Source organism: Paramormyrops kingsleyae, chromosome 8, assembly GCF_048594095.1.
Source record: "Paramormyrops kingsleyae isolate MSU_618 chromosome 8, PKINGS_0.4, whole genome shotgun sequence".
Lineage (NCBI taxonomy): Eukaryota > Metazoa > Chordata > Actinopteri > Osteoglossiformes > Mormyridae > Paramormyrops > Paramormyrops kingsleyae.
The window spans coordinates 332,778-351,984 of NC_132804.1; the positions used below are offsets into that span (position 1 = coordinate 332,778).

A 19,207-nucleotide genomic window follows, 5' to 3' on the forward strand; every position below is an offset into this window, starting at 1 on the left:
CACATAAGAAGCCATTTGACTGAAAACTGTTTTCTGATTAATTTAAGGTAGATGTCCCAGACCTGGAAATGCATTTGTTAGGTATATGTGGTTATCTGTTTCTGAGTTTTGGGTTTGGTATCATTCACACTGGTGATTAACCATACAGAAATCAATATGCTGTCTTTAATCAGGCTACTTCAGCCAGCTCAGCACCCTAGCTGACGTCCAGGAGAACGTGATGCGCTACCTTCATGTTCTCAGCAGACCCAAAGTCATTGATCATGAACATGACACCATATGGACTGAGGCCTACATGGACAGCACTGTGAGTAAAATTACACACTGCTGTGACTGTATCCATGTTCATTGCATCACACTGTCCCGCATACAGGTACAGGCCTGTAAGGCTGATACAGGGTTAACAGGAGTTTCTCCCAAAGGCTAACAATTACACTTTGTCAGAGTATTATGTCCCGCATACAGGTACAGGCCTGTAAGGCTGATACAGGGTTAACAGGAGTTTCTCCCAAAGGCTAACAATTACACTTTGTCAGAGTATTATGTCCCGCATACAGGTACAGGCCTGTAAGGCTGATACAGGGTTAACAGGAGTTTCTCCCAAAGGCTAACAATTACACTTTGTCACAGTATTATGTCCCGCATACAGGTACAGGCCTGTAAGGCTGATACAGGGTTAACAGGAGTTTCTCCCAAAGACTAACAATTACACTTTGTCACAGTATTATGTCCCGCATACAGGTACAGGCCTGTAAGGCTGATACAGGGTTAACAGGAGTTTCTCCCAAAGGCTAACAATTACACTTTGTCACAGTATTATGTCCCGCATACAGGTACAGGCCTGTAAGGCTGATACAGGGTTAACAGGAGTTTCTCCCAAAGGCTAACAATTACACTTTGTCACAGTATTATGTCCCGCATACAGGTACAGGCCTGTAAGGCTGATACAGGGTTAACAGGAGTTCTCCCAAAGGCTAACAATTACACTTTGTCACAGTATTATGTCCCGCATACAGGTACAGGCTTGTAAGGCTGATACAGGGTTAACAGGAGTTCTCCCAAAGGCTAACAATTACACTTTGTCACAGTATTATGTTGAATGCCAGAAGTAATGGGATATGCTGCAAAACCAAGCATGTTAGTACATCACAACATCATTCCTGAAACATTATTTCTAGGTCACAAAGAAAGTGTCCTTTAAGTGTCCTTCTTTTTAAGGTATACACTGAATGCTCATAGCAGATTCTTTCATTGGTAATATTTGTTTTGCATGCTTTGTCTCCTTTGCTGTAGCTTCCACAGGCTCAGGTAATTCTCATTTTGTCATATATCTAACCTGTCATGTATGTGATATATGTTTTCTGTTGGAAAAAATGACTGCTCTATTTTCACTAGCATAATTAATTTAATATGTGTTTTTCTAATGAGCCACTAGTTGCCACTATTGTACTGAAGGGCTGATGCAGTGTTATCAAAGCTCCCTGATAAGTTTATTACGGTTTTTCACAGTAACCTTGACATATGCAAACTGCACAAATTTTAAAACAGGGAACTGGCCTCAGGGTAATTGTACCCTTTAAAATATTTAATGCTGACATGAAGAGAGTGCAGGGCCTCAGTGGGTGACACTCATACCTCCAGGGTTGTGGGTTTGAATCCTGCCTCTGTCCTGTGTGGACTTTGCATGTTCTCTCTGTTTTGTAGGGGTTTCCTCCTGCAGTATGAAGACAGGTTAGGCTGACTGCTGTCTCTAAATTGCCCTTTTATTATGATTGATTGTATGAGTGTGTATGGGCCTTGCAATGGATTGCCATGCTGTCTAGGGGAAGAGGTTAAACGATGGATGGGTAATACTGATGTGCAAATGTGACTAGAGCTCAGAACTATCCCACGAAACTTGTTATGACTAAACTGTGTGAAGGAAATTTCTGGTGGTACTGTATACCTTACAAGTTTAACTGCCATTTTATTCTGAAGAAAAAAATTACAGTAAATGTTTTGTCCAGGCTATAGATGCACATTCTTACTATTTCAGTGAATGTTCTTACCACGTTATGGAAAGCATTAAAGCCAGACCTGAGGCTTTTCCTCTCACACCTTTTTCTACTTGAATATTATAATTCTCATTTTGCATTCAGCCATTTACTATACTTCTTAAAATCACAAAAATACAATAGAGTTACAGAGTAAGCATTAGTTTTATTCGAATACTAGGTGGACAGTATCCCTTTACACAAGAGGAGTTACTGAGGAATGCAGACCTCTAATTACGCAGTTCATTCCCAGGTAGCTGATACTTTCTGTGGAAGAGCTGACTCTGTTAATGTTCTAGATATGCCTTTAGATTGTCTTTACCCCAAGTGCATGCTGATTATGCTCCACCATCACGTTTCCAGGGTGAGGTAGACAGAGATATAGCTTACACAGAAACTGGTATTTCTTGGAATTTTAGCTCCACTTAAGCAAGTCGTATGCACCGCCTCTGGAACACATTATATCTGTATTAGCCTAACCTCTTTAGAGGCTTAACTGCATGTAGCAGATATGAGGAGCAGGATGATGCTGTACAGAAGCTGATTCCCCAGCGACATGGGTAACAGGCCACTCAGCGCTAGGGGAGCAAAGCCTGGGACTGAGCGGTAATTTTTAGGCCCTCGCAGGTGTGCGACTTGCCTCTGTTACCCTTGACTTCCTCTCAGTGCCGCTCACCCTGTAATTGCGATGCACTCGGTATTTCAGCCACTGAGCAGATACATTAATCATTTTCCAGCTCGTTGCCTTTTATCTCTGGGAGGAGGGTGTAGGATGTAGGGGGAGGGGTGGCACTTCCAAGAAGAGTCTGAAATTTAGAGATGAATGAACTGCTGGATAATCCCCAGGATTCCTTGTCTTATGGGTGTAGCCCTATATTCGTTCTGCTGATTGTTGGTGTTCCCCTATATTCATAAAGCTACATAATGAAGGTGTGCTATACCTCCCAAAGTCTCCATTGTTGATGGAGTTTAATTTTGCTAGCTTGGTTTGCCACAACCAGTTCTCTTGGCAGGCCTCTTGTTTCAATCACAGGAGCCTCCGTTATTGCCATCAATGAAACATTAGTTCCTATTCATTCCCTGCTCTGTGCATGTGAGATGAATCACTTTGTCTGATTGATTCCACAGACTCACGAAAAGCAAAGTCCATTTCTCATGACAACCGTTGCCATGCCAGTCTTCAGCACAAAGAATGAGACGGTGAGTTTATGTCCTTTTAGGCTTGAGGTTCTACCTTCAGTGTGTGTGATTGCTACAGTGCAGCTCTCTATCTACAGAAAAACAAGGGTGTCCTCCTAGGTGTGGTTGGCACTGATATTCCTCTCCAAGAACTGCTAAAAGCTATTCCCAAGCACAAGGTACTATCATGTCCTTATGTTTGTGTAAACTAGTGGCCAGGTCTTTTATTTATCATCAACCTTTGATATTTTTGGAATAATATATAATATAATCACCTTACACTGGGGTTTTACAGAATTGAAATATAGCGTTTGCCATGTTTTCTAAAAGGCTAATCATGAGGTTTAGCATATAGAAGTAGAAAATATACATAATAACTCTACATGATGGAAGATTTTGATTAGTAACAAACCTCAGAGCATGGGGCAGCCAAAGCGAGGTGCTAAGCACACTGAATGACAAGATCCACGGTTACCCCATGCCATTCAATTCACAGCACATATATTCAGCCAACTTCATTTTAAATAACCATCCCCTGCAGTAGTATATGCCACTAACTGTTGAAGCTGTGTGTCTTTTGTAACATGTAACATCCACTAAAAGTTTATTATCAAAACACACCAGAGGTAGCATGATAATTATAGCTAAGAAAAGGCTGAGAAACTTTTTTTACAATACCGGGATTTATAATGTGAAGGTTATTGGTTGAAGTGCTGTGAAATGCCCTGCTGTAGTATCTTAGAATTATAGCTCTTGCTTTAAAAGAAGGATTAGCTAAGCAACAAAATTATTACTTGATATCAAGAAACTTATGGATGATGAGTAAAATATCAGGTATTGCTTTGTTCTGGCTGTCTTTCCAGCTGGGGATCCATGGCTATGTCTTTGCAGTCACCAACAATGGATACATCCTGACCCACCCTGACCTGCGGCCACTGGTAACTGCTGTGTCATCATGAATGAATCGGTGTACAAAAGTACATGTTTCTTCAACCCTATCCTGCATTTCCTCTAGTACCAAGATGGGAAGAGGAGGAAACCCAGCTACAGCAGTGTGGATCTGTCCGAGGTGGAGTGGGAGGATAAGGACAATATCGTACGATGGATTTCTCTTTACGTAGTTTAATGTTGAAGTTTAACATATATTATATATTTTACAATTGTACTTAATTTTTTTGTGTATATGTTTATGCACGTGTATGTGCCTCTTGGTGTCAGCTTCGCAATGCGATGGTGAACAGGAAGACAGGGACTTTCTCCATGGAGGTAAAGAAGACCATGGATAAGGGGGTAAGACCCGAGGGCAGAAACTATAATGTGATTCAGTTTTATCTTCAAGCTGCTTCAGTACATATTTGACCTACACAGCAGATTTTATCCCAATAAACAGCTGAAATTCAAGACTTCATTCAAGAATGAAATGTGTTCTATCACTTTGAGCACTGGTCAGCAGAATAGGTCAGCTGATTTCACTACTGTAATGCTTAGCAGTTGTGATTGAGAATATGGGTGGCGGGCAGTGAAGTGGTAAAGCCATTGAGTGATTATGAGATCTATAATGATTATTTTCTCAGGGGTGACGTAGCTCATGGTAGTGATATCACTTAGGTACCCATCAGTCTCCAAGTCCATCATGACCAGGTGCAATGGCATCCTTGTTACCTTATTCTTCCAGAAACGTGTCTTATTCATGCATAATGACTATTACTACACCGAGATTAAAGGGACACCATTCAGGTAGGAGTTCTACATCCTCAAATATATATTTTGAAAAAATAAGAAACATAAATGTGTGGTTTTATAACAAATCTGTATTATGTCATTAGGTCACAGTGTCTGTCACATTGAGGAGAAACTATGCAGTGTGAGTCTGACTAGACTTTGAGTAGCAGTTTTGTTTGCTTGTATGTTCAGTCTAGGTGTGGCCCTTCCTAGAGGTCATGGAAAATACTACTTTCGTGGAAACGTCACAGTGGATGCAGGTATGTACCTTTCTCTTAATTATTACTGGTATAAAAAACTTATTTGTGCTTTCCATTTCTTGCTGCTGAATTCTTGAAGATAGAAAATAAGAAAATTATTATAAAATTATTATTTAGGCTAGTGTTTCTCAACCCATTCAGCATTTATCATGTGGCACCCTGGGGGGGAACATAATTTTTTTACTTAAAGCCACTATTTCTGCTTAAGATTCCCTTATTCTAGATTTAAACACAATTAAAAACTTTCCACATTTGGAAAACAGCATTTTGCTGTGATGGTGTTAGTACTTCCTGTCATTCCATTCCAGTAAGTTAATTAAATAAATTGTGAGAATGCTGTCAGCCAGGTGACTGAAATAGGTTGTTGGATAATGTACAATTACCTCTATTGAGTTTTATTCCGCTAGGGCTGCATGATCTGGAGCACCCGGATGTTTCTTTGGCACATGAGTGGTAAAGCCCTTATGTCTATATGCCTTGATTGTTTTGTGATTTTTCAGCTTTGTTCTGTATGTTGTTGTACCTCTATGTAGATCTGTATTTGTACAGATGCATGTGGTTTAATCCTGTGCTTGTGAATGAGTATGCGTGAGTACCATGACATCACAAGAGGCTTATTAGTGGAGCTCTTGATCTAAATATTAATATGTGTCACAGGCAGATTAATGTCACCCTGTGTGTGCTGCAGGGTGTACTGTGACACAAGCAAACGCCGTGAACATCAACATCTGTCACAGATCCAAGCACTTCGACTCTACATGACTGGACAACAGCCTCACCTGAAGTGTGAGTCCAGTGAATTTGCCATGTTGCTGTTGTACATCACTATTTCGGTGTGTCAGTTATCTTTCTTCATAGTCTCCGTGACTGTCTCACTAAGGTCATCCTTATGCCCCACTGTCTTTTTATTGTTCAGTTGAATGCGCCAAGATGGTAGAGAATTCATTAGCTGCTGTGTTGTAGGTGACAGGCAACTGATCCAAGAGGTTCTGTTTGATGCTGTAGTGACCGCCCCTCTGGAGAGTTACTGGACGCGCCTGGCATTGAACAAGTCTGAGTAAGTGGAATCAGTCCATTTCATCCTTTTGCTTACAGTGCAACTTGTTGAATTATTCCATCATTACAGCTATGTTCAGGGGCTGTGCTCTTCGATGGACAAGTGGCATTGGCGTGGCCACTGTAGGCCGCATCCTTCTCATAATCCCTGCACTTGAACCTTGGGATAGGCTGTAAAGAATCCATGGGGTAGAAATGGAGGATGCATTTTTATGCCGCATTTGAAGGAGCCTTCCAAATGAGATGGCCTTGTCATGCCTCTGTGACGCATTCGGTCTTCAAATCCAGGCCTTAGAAGACCGCAGCCCCTGAAATGGGACACAGCTTATGTATCTTATATATGGCTAGGCCTATGGGGGACGAAACGGGACTGAAAAACAAATAAATAATCCAATCAATTAATAAATCTTTGGTATAAATAAAGAAATACATTATTGGTAAAAATAAATCCTTGTCCTAAATAAATGAATAAATAAATTTTTCGAATAAATTAATAAATAACCAATATCAGTTTGTTTATTCACGCCAAAGATTATGTATTTCCAGATTTATTTATTGATTTATTTATTTCCTGATTTATTGAACTTTAGGTTTAAAGGGGCAGTTCAAAGGAACTATTTTCGTCTTTGGTGGCATATACCCATCATCCACTAAAAGCCCCTCTAAAACATAGATTTTTTCAGTTTTGGGATGAAATGTTCCTTTAATGTGGTGAGAATGTTTATATAGCACTAGTGGCCTGGCTGGCAAACCAGAATGAAGCAACAGTAATTGATCGACTAGTTGTCTTTACTTGCTGCTAGTCAGACAATGACTTCCACAAGGAAACTGCCATCTGCAGTGATAAGGGAAGCGGTTGGGCTGCGTTTATTCTACATATCTTGTTATTTATTCATGACATCCTCATCACTGCCTGGGACCGCTCTGATGCGTAGGCTGCTAACGAGATCTGAGACATCTCGATCCTGGGCCAGTTCTTCCAGTTGTCCACAGGAGATTCCCATTCACTTGATATCAGTCTTCGTCGTGACACCAAGTATTCCTTGGTCGGCCTCTTTATCTTTTACCCTGAGGGGTCCATGTGAGGGCTTGTATTGCTGTGCTGGATGTAGGTTTGCAAAGGGTATGGCCAGTCCACCTCAGGTGCCTTTGGAGGGTCTCTGCCTGTACCATTCGCTGGCAGAGCTTTTTCGTTGCTGATGGTGTCAGGCCAGTGTATGCGAAGGATCTTTCTCAGGTAGGTGTTGATGAAGCTTTGGATTCTTTTCATGTTTTCGGTGGTGGTTCTCCATGTGTCAGCTCTGTAGAGTAGCACAGGCTTTATAATGGTGTTGAAGATCCTGATCTTGATTTTGGTAGTTAGGCTTGTGGCATCCCAGATGTTCCCCTCTTCATTTGGATATTAGCAAGTCTCACAAGGTAGATGGGATCCTGACTTCCTCAAAATGTTGTATCATCTAAACTATCAACACAGATTTGACTGTAATGCTAATGAAGAGCATTTGATCAAATGCTTATCACACAGCATTTCAAAGGTGGTCAATTATAAAATTGTAAAAATAACTTCATAACATTGTCCTTCACATAAAAAGCAATATTTCCCTATTTGCTTGTTTTATTTTGTGTTTTTTTTTTGCATAGAAACTCAGACAAAGGAGTAGAAATTGCCTTTGTAGGAACACGGACTGGACTATTGAGAACCAACCTCTTTGTGGTTCCAGAGCAACTGACCAATCAGTGAGTGTGACCCCATGGCATAGTCCTGTGTTTAGCTATTTTAGGGTTCTCTTGGATTTTAGGTGAGAACAATGCAACTTCCAAAAAGCTTGCAATTATGATTATTTTTAAGAGATTCTTTGTACTTGTTAACAGTTTCCCCTTCAACACTCTTTTGTATATAAAGGGAAATTCTAACTCCTAAAGTGGACCAGGAGGGCGTTTTCAATGCTGACCATTTTCCCCTGTGGTACCAGAGAGCTGCTGAACACGTTCCTGGCACCTTTGTATACTCTGTTCCCTTCAGAAGAGGTACATTCCAACTCAACTGTCAAAAGTATACCTGTGCTCATCTCTGTGTGCTGTATTTAAGATTTATAGGAATATGGTGCTGTGAGCTGATTTATAAGCAAATACTCAACATGTCAGATACAAAATAAACAGCTAATTTCCATTTCCATCCAGCTGACAGATAGAGTACTAATGCATGATTTTTAGAGGAATAATTAATAACCCAGGCCAACCCTGAGTAGTTAACATTAATGTATCTTGGCCCTTTGAAAGAAGGTGTGGATAACATCACAATTAAATAAAAAAAAAATTAAAAAATGACATGGCAAAATGTTTTCAGCGAACAAACAGATGTTGTTTTTTCCAGGAATGGGCAATAACAGTGTTGTACTAGCCAGCACTGCCATCCAACTGCTTGACGACAGAAGGTCCCCCATTGTTGCTGGTAAGTTATGGAGTCAGAATGACTGAATAACTCTCTACACCTTCAGCTTAACCAATTTGGAAATGAAGGGTGGAGACAAACAGTCTTCGTTGAACTGTCAACAGACATGTCATAATATATCCTTGTGCCCGTTACTAAATATGCTTGTAAGACTATGCACTCTCCTCATTGATGTAGCAGTGGGAATTCAGATGAAGCTGGAGTTCTTCCAAAGAAAGTTCTGGACAGCCAGTCGACAGGTAAAAAGAACTGGTTGCCAGAGAATAAATCCAAGACATTTAAAGGGTGTGATAGGTAAACAGGGTACCCTTGTGAGAGTTACTTAGCAAGTAGAGAACACTGCTACCTATTGTAGCTGGATGGTTTCTTATTCTAACAAATGCTTCTAGAAAATGAGGGTTGGAGAAGGTTCTAATAAGGTCCTAATTGCTTTGTTTCAGTGTACTGCTCTGGATGGAAAGTGCCCCATTAATTGTGACAATGAGGTAATGTACTCCTGGACTAACTGGAGTTGGAAAACCTTTGTCTGCTTGACCAAATGTGTTTTGGTCAGTGGGAATCAATAGGGCTACTGCTGTATCTCCTGCTTCCCTCTCCTGCAGAGCATCAGCTGTTATCTAATCGACAATAATGGCTTTATCCTGGTATCAGAAGATTATTCCCAGGTAGGATCTTGGACTGCTCCAGAGATTATCAGCTTTGGATTCATAGTGTATGTTTGTCTCTAAACTAATTGGTGAAGAGAATTTCAGAGACTTCTTTGCATTAAAATTAGAAAACGTTCTAATTCTCCCCTATGCCTTGAATGAAATTCCACCAGAAAACAAAAGGTGATTTTTGACAGTTGAAAGACAGACATCTACAACCTTGTCCTAATCTCAGACAGACAGTCATATATAGAAGCCCGTCTTGGTTATATTTAGTTTTTCTTCTTTTCTACTTTGACTATGCATGGCTTTGCTCATACATAGACAGCCCTCTATCTGGACATGCTCTTCTGTAACTCTTGCTTTGTTTCCTTTTTCTAATTCCATCTTCAGACAGGGATGTTCTTTGGTGAGGTGGAAGCAGCTGTGATGAACCAGCTGCTCCTCATGGGCTCCTTTAAAAGGTGAAGAGAAACTCTACCTTGTATCCATACAGACCATTTGCTTAAATTCTGGCCATGAGGTATTCATTTTGTTGGCATAAAGGGCTTAAATGACTCCCTCTCCTTTCATTCCTCCAGCATTTGATTTCCTGTTAACTTATTTGCTTTATAGTGTAATGCAGGATGTCTGGGTGTACACCTGGCTTCAGCACTGGCTCCTGGATTCAGTTCCTTAACCCCACTGACTGCTACATTGACTTCCATTTTTGCATTATGCCACAGCTTGGTGTCTTAGGACTGCAGGTACCATAGTGGCTTATAACTCAAGGGGTTTTAGTTGATGTTCTATTTGGTGGTTTCCCCCACATGTCTTTTCGCCCCCATTTTTAAAAAAGCACTTGTTTTTTGTCCAGTCTCTAACTCTTGCTTTCTTTCATCTCTCTAACTCCATCTTCAGATAGGGATGTTCAGGATGTACTAAAATACAATACAATTCTTACTTGTGTGTCTTTTCACAGCCTGACAGTTAAGTGATAATAAGTACCAAGTAGCAGCAGTGAAGATGTGCATAAATAGACAATAAATAAACAAATAAATAAATGGCATCAGTGTAGCAGTAACATGATGATATAAATAATGATGTCAGCAGTATGTACAGACAGCAGCAGTGGGGATGTTGTGATAACACAACCCCGTTTCCAAAAAGGTTGGGACACTCTGCAAAATGTAAATAAAAACAGAATGCAATGACTCAGAAATTATATTATATAAACTCATTTTTTGAAAATAGAACAAAACATATCAAATGTTGAAACAGAAATGGTATTGTTTTATGGCAAATATATGCTCTATTTAAATTTGATGCCTGCAATAGGTTTCAAAAAGTGGGGACAGGGCAACAAAAGACTGGAAAAGCTGTATAGTTCCCCAATTCTTTGCGATATTACATTGAGGACCATTATTCTTAAATTGTTCCACTGTTTGCCCACGTAGTCTTTCACAGAGAGCTGAACCTCTCCCCATATTCACTGCACAGAGACACTGCCTCTCTGGGAACATCTTTTTATACCCAATTATCTTACTGGCCTGTTGCCAATTAACCTAATTAGTTGTGAGATATTCAACCAGGTGTTTTGTTTTAGCATTACACAACTTTTCCAGTCTTTTGTTGCCCCTGTCTCAACTTTTTTAAAACATGTTGCTGGCATCAAATTCAAACTGAGCATATGTTTGTAATTACAGAATAAAATTCCTATGTATGCTGTATGTTGTCTTTGTTATATTTTCAATTAAATATGAGTTTGTATGATTTTCAAATCATACAAATCTTCTGTTTTTATTTAGATTTTGTACAGTGTCACAACTTTTTTGGAAATGGGGTTGTACAATGTACAATGTGAATAAAATAAAAGTAATTGCAACAGTATAGACAGATACAGCAACAATACAGCATGAGACAATAGTGGCAGTGTGAGGAAATGTTAATATCATTGGCTGTTTAATTCACTTACTGCAATAGGGAAGAAACTGTCTCTAAATCTGGAAGTGCATGTATGGATGGACTTTAGGGAAAAGCGGCAGTGCAGGGTAACTGGAGGTATGCTGCTCGCTTTCCTGAGGCAGTTATGAAGATGTCCTGGACTGCCGGAAGCTGTGTGCCTGTGATCATCTGTGCTGTCTAAACCACCCTCTGCAGTATCTTTCGGTCCTGTGTTGAGCAGCTGCCATACCAGGATATGATACATCCTTTGAGGATAGACTCCACAGTGCCCCAGTAGAAGCAGGTCAGAACTGTGCATGACACCCTGGCCTTCCTCAGTTTCCTGAGAAAACAGAGGTGTTGGTGAGCCTTCTTAGTCACAGCTGCAGCGTGGTGTGATCATTTAAGGTCATCAGTGAGGGTGACTCAAGGAAACTTGAAGCTGCTGATGCGTTCCACAGTGTCCTCTCCGATGTAAATACAACTTTGGAAAGTCACCTGCTTGCAGAAGTCCAAGATCAGCTCCTTGGTTTTGCTGACGTTGAGGGCATGATTGTTGTCCTGACACCATCCTTCCAGGTCTCTCACCTCCTCCCTGTAGGCCATCTCATTGTTATTGAAGATCTAACTAATGACGGTGGTGTTGTCAGCAAACACTTCGCAGTCATGGGTGACGATGGAGTAGAGCAGGTGGCTTAGCACATTCCTCTTCGGTGTGCCCGTGTTGGTTGTCTTCTTGAAGCATGTGGGAATTGAAGATTCTCTCAGAGAGATATTAAATATGTCTGTATAGACAGTTGAGGTGGTCACAACAGGTCTTTAAAACGTGACCAGAGACTCCATCTGGATCAGCTGCCTAATGGGACTTGAGTTTTCCAAAGGTCCTCCTGATGTCATCCATGGAGACAGTCAGGCAGGACTCAAACAGCGCTGCACATGAACATTACGATTTTCGAGCTCGAAGTGAGCACAAAACTCGTTCAGCTCATTTGTCAGTGTGCAACTGTTGGTTGTGACTGTGTGTGATCAGGGTCTGTAATCTGTAAGCGGATCTCTGCCACATCCAGGGTGCGTCCTCTGTGCTGTCAAACTGGGAATCTGCTGTTTTTTATATACTTGCATGTTTCTGGAATGGAATGCACTACTGTGGGCTCAGATGTGCCTGCGGACTTCTGCTGCAATCCAAAGATTCTGTTTCGGGAATGAGCGGACTGTTTCATTCAACACACGTTGATAAAGTCTATTACAACTGTCACATACTTGACCAGATTGTCAGAGGACTCTGAACATAACCCAGTCTGCTGATTCCAAACAGTCCTGCCGCTTCTCCTCTCCGGGGTCCAACTCTGCACCACTTTCATCACTGGATCCACATGCTTCAGCAGCTGCTTGTAAATAGGAAGTTGCAGCACAGAGCAATGATCTGACTGGCCAAGGTGCAGTGGTGAAAGTGGGCCGTATGCTTCTTTGTTCAGTTTGTAACAGTAATCCAATGTGTTTGTGCCCATAGTGGGAAAGCAGACGTGCTGGTTGGACTTGGAGTAAACAGTCCTTAAGCTGGTCTTGTTAGCCACGTCTTTGGTGAGGTGGAAGCAGCTGTGATGAACAAGCTGCTTCTAAAGGGCTCGTAGTACAACATCGTGAGCATTGTTTATTTTGTACACCCTTTCTACAGGATTACTCTATACGACTATCAAGCCATATGTAAAATCTTTGTTGAAAGTAGCAACAGCCCACGGAGTTTATTAGATGTAAGTACTCTCCGAAAACATACATCCCCTAAGCGTGTTGCTCCATTATAATTTGTCAGTATTTTGTTGTGTTTTTCTTTGCTCCATCTATATTCATTTTTGTTGCATAAGACAATGACACAATGTGGTGACAAATGTTCTCATCATCTATACCTAGCATTTAGCTAAGACAGGGATGGCTCAGGGTTAGCATATGTAGTAAAATCCATGCAGCTCTTGTGTTTTCACATTAGCAGTGGTTTTAATGTCTGAGCTTGTTTTAGCTTAGATAAAGGCCTATAAGAGTGGACACAGGGTTTTTAATGGTTCTGTAACACTGACCTTTCCTCTTTTACAGCCTTATTTTGCTGTCTTTGCTACTATCAAGTGGCTTGTTACTGAATTGGTGATGTGAGGACAATTTAAATTTTTTTTTTGCATTAGAAAAATGAAGTTTTTATGAAGACAAATAAGTGATACTTCCATTAGGAGACTTCCAGTATGCGACTGATATGAAATTTCTGTATACAAGTAATTAGCTCCAAATTCTGAATTTTTGTAGTATTGTCGAGTTGTAATGATCACTATACATGAATGTACAGACTAGTAACTAAAACTTTTGAAGATAATTTGGTAACTCTGCAAGTCAGCCAGAGGAGTTTGTAGCTTTGTTTTTAACTACCAGCCATATGATGCTCTTATCGCTGATGACGGGCTTTACTTCCCCCTCAGATTTGTTCTGGAGTTCAACGTGTACAGCTGGTGGCATTCTGAGCTTACAGCTAAAGGTCAGGTGCCGTAAAGGGGAAGCCTTTTAGCAAGTCTATGACTGCAGGGGTGCGATTTGGATACCTAATCACGTGGGATTCTCATGAGGCATGGGTTGGATTTGCTGTATGAAAGACACACAAAAATTATAATTTTCACAAATCATTATTTTTTAATTTGTGAACAGATTTTGTGTATTTGCTTTTGTCTGAGTGCTTTTTCTTGTGCATCCTTGCCTATTTGTGTGCTTTGTTGTACGTTTGCATTTTTGTGACGTGTTATAAAGTAGATGCTATGCCTCCAGCACAAGACGTGGTGAGAGGAAAGACTGTCCAGATACCATGTGAAACAGAGTATCCAGCCTTTGTTTCCGAACGCATCATTAAAGAGACCTCAGGGATTGTTGACTGCAATGGTTGTGACAGGTACCTGAATTGTAATTGTGCAAACTGAATTTTTAAAAATGGCCCTGAAACATCCAGTTTTTATATAAATGAAGTGCATATATAAAGTTTTCCCTGAAATATTTCATACTGTCTGACAAACACTGACGTCACAGAAAACGAAATTAAACAAAAGCTATCCTTACCAATCTAATTTTCTTGAAATACTGAAAAACTGTTTGATCAGGATCTATTAGACAATTTTACCAAAGTGACTGGAAAATTCAATTTGCCTATATGGTCATAATAATCCATATTAAGTGGTGCTGGCTAAACTCATGCTGTTTTTTTTACAGCATAAATTTGTTGAACTAATTCATGGTAACAGAGGTACAACTTATACAATTCTTATGATTTCTACGGATCACACAGGTCTATTTTGTAACAGTCTCATCAGTATCTACTGTATAGTCTCTGTACCTCTTTCTGCCTTCAATAGTGCATTATAAGGCAGACAACCCTTGAGACTACAGTCTTAGCACACCTTGTATGACCTGTAACCTCATATACCTTATACTTGTAGAACTTTTATCTGCAGGCATTGTCATCTCATTGTTATTTGGCTGTTCTGGTGGGAATGTCATTCCTGAGGGATAGGATGTGAAAATCCAAGGTAATATGTTCAGCATAAGAAGACATGGGACACTGGCCCAAGTTCATTGAAATTCGTTTGTCCTTTTCTTGCAGGTCCTTTGTCATACAGCAAATCCCAAGCAGTAACTTGTTCATGGTGGTGGTCGATGACCAGTGTGACTGCAGCTCGGCACCACCAGTTACCATGGAACCCATCGAGATTATGTATATCCACCCAACATGCTGGAAACTGTGTTAATGTGTTTGTATGTGACTTTAGAGAGGGGTTAATGAGTCTCATTGGCCTTCGAGAAGAAGCTTTTTTTTTCTAAAACTGAACTAATAAGTACCCTGACACATAGTTGTTAACCCTTCTGGGTGAATGAATTGCTTCACAGAGCACTATATTGAATGCTGGAGATGGGCAGGTGGTCCTCTCTGGACTGCCCTGAGCACCAGTGAAGCAGTGATTAGCCTTTAAAACATCTGTGTAATTCTGCAGTTTTTCAGAAGATTGATACTTCTTCCATTACAAATCATAAATATAAAAACTCTGTGGTGTGCCATATGGTTGAAAATTTTTGAACATTTGTTGGGTCTAGAGATGGTGCAAGTTTGTTGAAGTCACCGGAATGGGGATGACAGTCGTGCTCTATGAATTAATCTATAAATTCATTAACTCCAATGAACACAACGAGTCCCTGACGTGCGAGCGCTTCAAATTTCAGAAGGACAGAAGACGGCCTGATTCCTGCCATCCGTTCCATCCTGAGGTACAGCTGGCCACACTGCCTGTATATGAAAGAGCACATACTTCTATACCTGTGTGTTTGCGGTTTATATTTCTATGATTGTGTGTATTCAAATCACACATCCTCCATTTTGAAATATAGCAAATGTAGCCAACAAGGGCAACATCTAGCAGACTGAATTTTGATGACACAGGTCTCAATGAGCTTTCTGGTAAGCCTTCAGTTTATTCAAAATAATATTCTATTGATGTGTAGTTCTGTGGGTTAGGGCTCTGTGACTGTAATCGGGAGGTTGCCAGTTCAAATCCTGGATGACAAAGTGATTTCACAGTTTCCCTTTCCTCCCAATCACTCCAGGGACTGGTTGGCCCTGTTCCCTGATCCTCACTTGTAGGTCACTTTAAGAACATAAGAAATTTACAAACGAGAGGAGGCCATTCGGCCCATCAAGCTCGTTTAAGGAGAACTTAACTAATAGCTCAGAGTTGATAAAATCTTATCTAGCTCTGATTTAAAGGAACCCAGGGTTTTAGCTTGCGCTACACTTGCAGGAAGACTATCCCATACTCTACCTACATGCTGTGTAAAGAAGTGCTTCCTCAAATTCATTTTAAAATGTTCTCCCGCTAATTTCATGGCCAGAGTTCTAGTATTTAATCTAATATTGAAATAGCTATTTGGCTGAACAGCATCCAGACCCGTTAGAATCTTATATACCTGGATCATATCCCCCCTTAGTCTCCTTTGCTCAAGGCTAAACAGATTCAGCTCAGCTAACCTCTCCTCATAAGACATTCCTCTAAGATCAGGAATCATTCTCGTACCTCTCCGTTGCACCCTTTCCAAGGCAGCAATGTCCTTCTTAAGGTATGGTGACCAAACCTGCACACAATATTCTAGGTGGGGTCTTACCAAGGAATTATATAATCATAGCATCACCTCCCTTGACTTAAACTTCACACACCTAGAGATGTAACCCAACATCCTATTGGCCCTTTTTATTGCTTCCCCACACTGGCGAGAGTGGGACAAGGAAGCATCAACATACACACAGAGGTCTTTCTCATAATCAGCTACCTTTATTTCAGTGGAACCCATAAAATATCTGTACTTTATATTTCTACTCCCTGCATGGATTACCTTACACTTATCTATGTTAAATTTCATCTGCCAGGTATCAGCCCATTCGCTAATTAAATCAAGATCCCATTGTAGCCTCTCTGCTGCTAGATCAGCATGACCTCCCTTGACTTAAACTCCGCACACATAGAGATGTAACCCAACATCCTATTGGCATTCAGCAAAATACTTGAATGATAAACTTCCCGTTATATATGTTTTTTGTAGTCCTTAGAATAAAACAATTTGCTTTTATTTTCACCATTATTTAATGCCAAAGCAGAGTGATAATCAGCTCATCTTGTTCCTTTTTCCTGTTCCTTTTCCCACTGTAGGAGGATGCCATGGAATGTGGGGGCTCCCTGGGTTTGATCCCCAAGCCCCAATTGACGCTCCTCACCGTTTTGCTGATGCTCATCACCAGGTGACCTGGGGACTCAGCAGAGGGTTAGCGTGACTCACCCTCGTTTGGCTTCAACAGACTCATGGCTGTCAACAGAAAGGGTGGCATGCATTGGGAAATAATTTCTTGCTTTATACTATACAATCTGATTGAAGTTTATGTTTAGAATGTTGTTTGAGGTAATTAAATATTGTCATCAATTAAGTTCATGTTATGAAATGGTCTGACTTGATGGAGCAGTGCATGAGAAGAACTTCTGTTAAAAAAAATCTTCACAATCTACATGGTGATCATCTTGCAACAAAATGAACCCTCACGTGCCTACATATGTGTAAACTACTATGTCTGCAAGCATCTGCGTACATCTGTGAACAAATCTGCATGCGTCTCTCTGCAACTGTGGTAACCACCTTTTAGAATCCACTGTTTTCTGATGTTAGAGGTTGGTGCTTTTTACATATATCACAGTGAATACAGCTAATAGAGCTATATTGACAGAATAACACATACATAACGCCCTAGATTTCAGATGTGGTTTCTATTGATCGTGCAGCCTACATGCTGCATGTCCCATTTTAACTCGCCAACACCCATATTTACTCCTTTAAGGAATGTCACCCCCCGAAGTCTAAGCCCTAATAAATGAAAACACTAAAGATTAAAAATCATGTACCACATCTAAGGTCCACACATTTCTACAGCTCTAAAAGCTCTTACAGTCTATGGAATCCCTACAGAACTATAGACTGTAGCTCCAACAGCTCTGACTCTACAGATCTTATAATTCTTATACCTCAAATAACCTCTACAGCTCCATCAGGTGACTTTTAACCACTATTGTACAATGCCTTCCAGATGGAGAAATAAAAGATTTTTTCAAATTTTTTTGTTCCATATGTTTGCCTTGTAGGAACAGGAGACCCATGAAATGCAACTTTATTATTACAAAAAACAGATTCTGACACAACACAGATAACAGTAATGTGGTTCCTGTGTAAGAACACATAGACTGTGCATGCTATTCTCAAGTCTAAATGTCTTATATGTGTTATGTAGACTTATTACCTTTGTAATACTTTTGCATATAGTCCTCAATAGAGTACAGACCACCAAGTAAACTCCAGGTAGAAACAGAGACACCAGTAATCATTGATAAGACTATAACATCACAACATCCCTGCATAAATGTTTACTGCAGTCTTCCACATGTAGTGCAGAAGCACATTTGTTACTGCATGACTTCAGCCACAGAACAACATTGCCCCCTGCTGGTGCCCATGAGTAACTGTGGTCAAAACTGACACTGCAGTAATAATGCACAGAAATCGTGTTTCATACCTGTTATATATGAAACATTACCCAAATATTTAATGTCATCAGAAGATGAACACTGACATGAAATTACCAATGTATACTAGTCAGCAACACTTTCATAAAAAATTTATAAGATTTTTTAAACCTGCATATCGAAACAGCAGAATTTTAACCTCATTCACCTTATACAATTGTCATTGTATTGCACTCAGGAAACTCATGAAAGAGCTATAATGGCCTTTGACAATGTGGCAAGTCCATCCTAGTAATATTGAGATGAATTTCCCAGCAGTCAGGTTTGAAGGTAAATATGTAGGATCTCTAACATATACATGACAATAACATGTTTCAGAGCCAACACAGATAAGTGAGCCATTCATATAAAAAAGCCATCTTTTATTTTATGAATAAACCCCTGCTGGCCAACACTCCAGATTCTGACACAACACAGACAACAGCAATTTAAGCTCTCTAACCTCATCGTATCACATGTCAATAAGAACCCGATTAACAGTTACTACGGTTACAGTCCATGACATGCTGCCATCCGTTCCACATGCTACATAAACATCAGCAGGAAGATGAGGGTACCGGCAGTAGCCACATACGGTCAGATACAACATCACAGAATCACCTCGCCTATGCACCAAACCGGTTGACATATCTGATAACACAGATGAAGCAGGGACATAAGCCCTATGTTACAGCTAGCCATTCACCTGTGATTAGCACAATACACCCATGTCCACAAAAACAGACATCTTAAAACAGTACTGTACAGCAAAACAAATACATATATACAAATACACACTGCATAACTGCAAACAGAATTT

General features: G+C 40.3%; 1 protein-coding gene across 2 annotated transcripts in view; it reads left to right on the forward strand.

Annotated features, from left to right (window-relative positions):
- Positions 1-17,943, forward strand: part of LOC111852528 (voltage-dependent calcium channel subunit alpha-2/delta-3-like) — a 40,362-nt gene extending 22,419 nt beyond the window's left edge. For both annotated transcript variants that reach the window (XM_023828556.2, XM_072714943.1), the window contains 25 exons: positions 174-307; positions 3,162-3,233; positions 3,311-3,391; positions 4,076-4,150; positions 4,228-4,308; positions 4,431-4,502; positions 4,888-4,949; positions 5,127-5,194; positions 5,602-5,647; positions 5,883-5,980; positions 6,158-6,251; positions 7,892-7,987; positions 8,154-8,278; positions 8,625-8,702; positions 8,880-8,941; positions 9,143-9,187; positions 9,305-9,367; positions 9,743-9,813; positions 12,948-13,023; positions 13,361-13,413; positions 13,735-13,790; positions 14,075-14,195; positions 14,901-15,013; positions 15,477-15,559; positions 16,993-17,943. In XM_023828556.2, the coding sequence (XP_023684324.1) occupies positions 174-307; positions 3,162-3,233; positions 3,311-3,391; positions 4,076-4,150; positions 4,228-4,308; positions 4,431-4,502; positions 4,888-4,949; positions 5,127-5,194; positions 5,602-5,647; positions 5,883-5,980; positions 6,158-6,251; positions 7,892-7,987; positions 8,154-8,278; positions 8,625-8,702; positions 8,880-8,941; positions 9,143-9,187; positions 9,305-9,367; positions 9,743-9,813; positions 12,948-13,023; positions 13,361-13,413; positions 13,735-13,790; positions 14,075-14,195; positions 14,901-15,013; positions 15,477-15,559; positions 16,993-17,085 (2,018 nt within the window). In that variant the 3' untranslated portion in view covers positions 17,086-17,943. The remainder of the gene's footprint in view (positions 1-173; positions 308-3,161; positions 3,234-3,310; positions 3,392-4,075; positions 4,151-4,227; positions 4,309-4,430; positions 4,503-4,887; positions 4,950-5,126; positions 5,195-5,601; positions 5,648-5,882; positions 5,981-6,157; positions 6,252-7,891; positions 7,988-8,153; positions 8,279-8,624; positions 8,703-8,879; positions 8,942-9,142; positions 9,188-9,304; positions 9,368-9,742; positions 9,814-12,947; positions 13,024-13,360; positions 13,414-13,734; positions 13,791-14,074; positions 14,196-14,900; positions 15,014-15,476; positions 15,560-16,992) is intronic.
- The last annotated feature ends 1,264 nt before the right edge of the window (positions 17,944-19,207 follow it).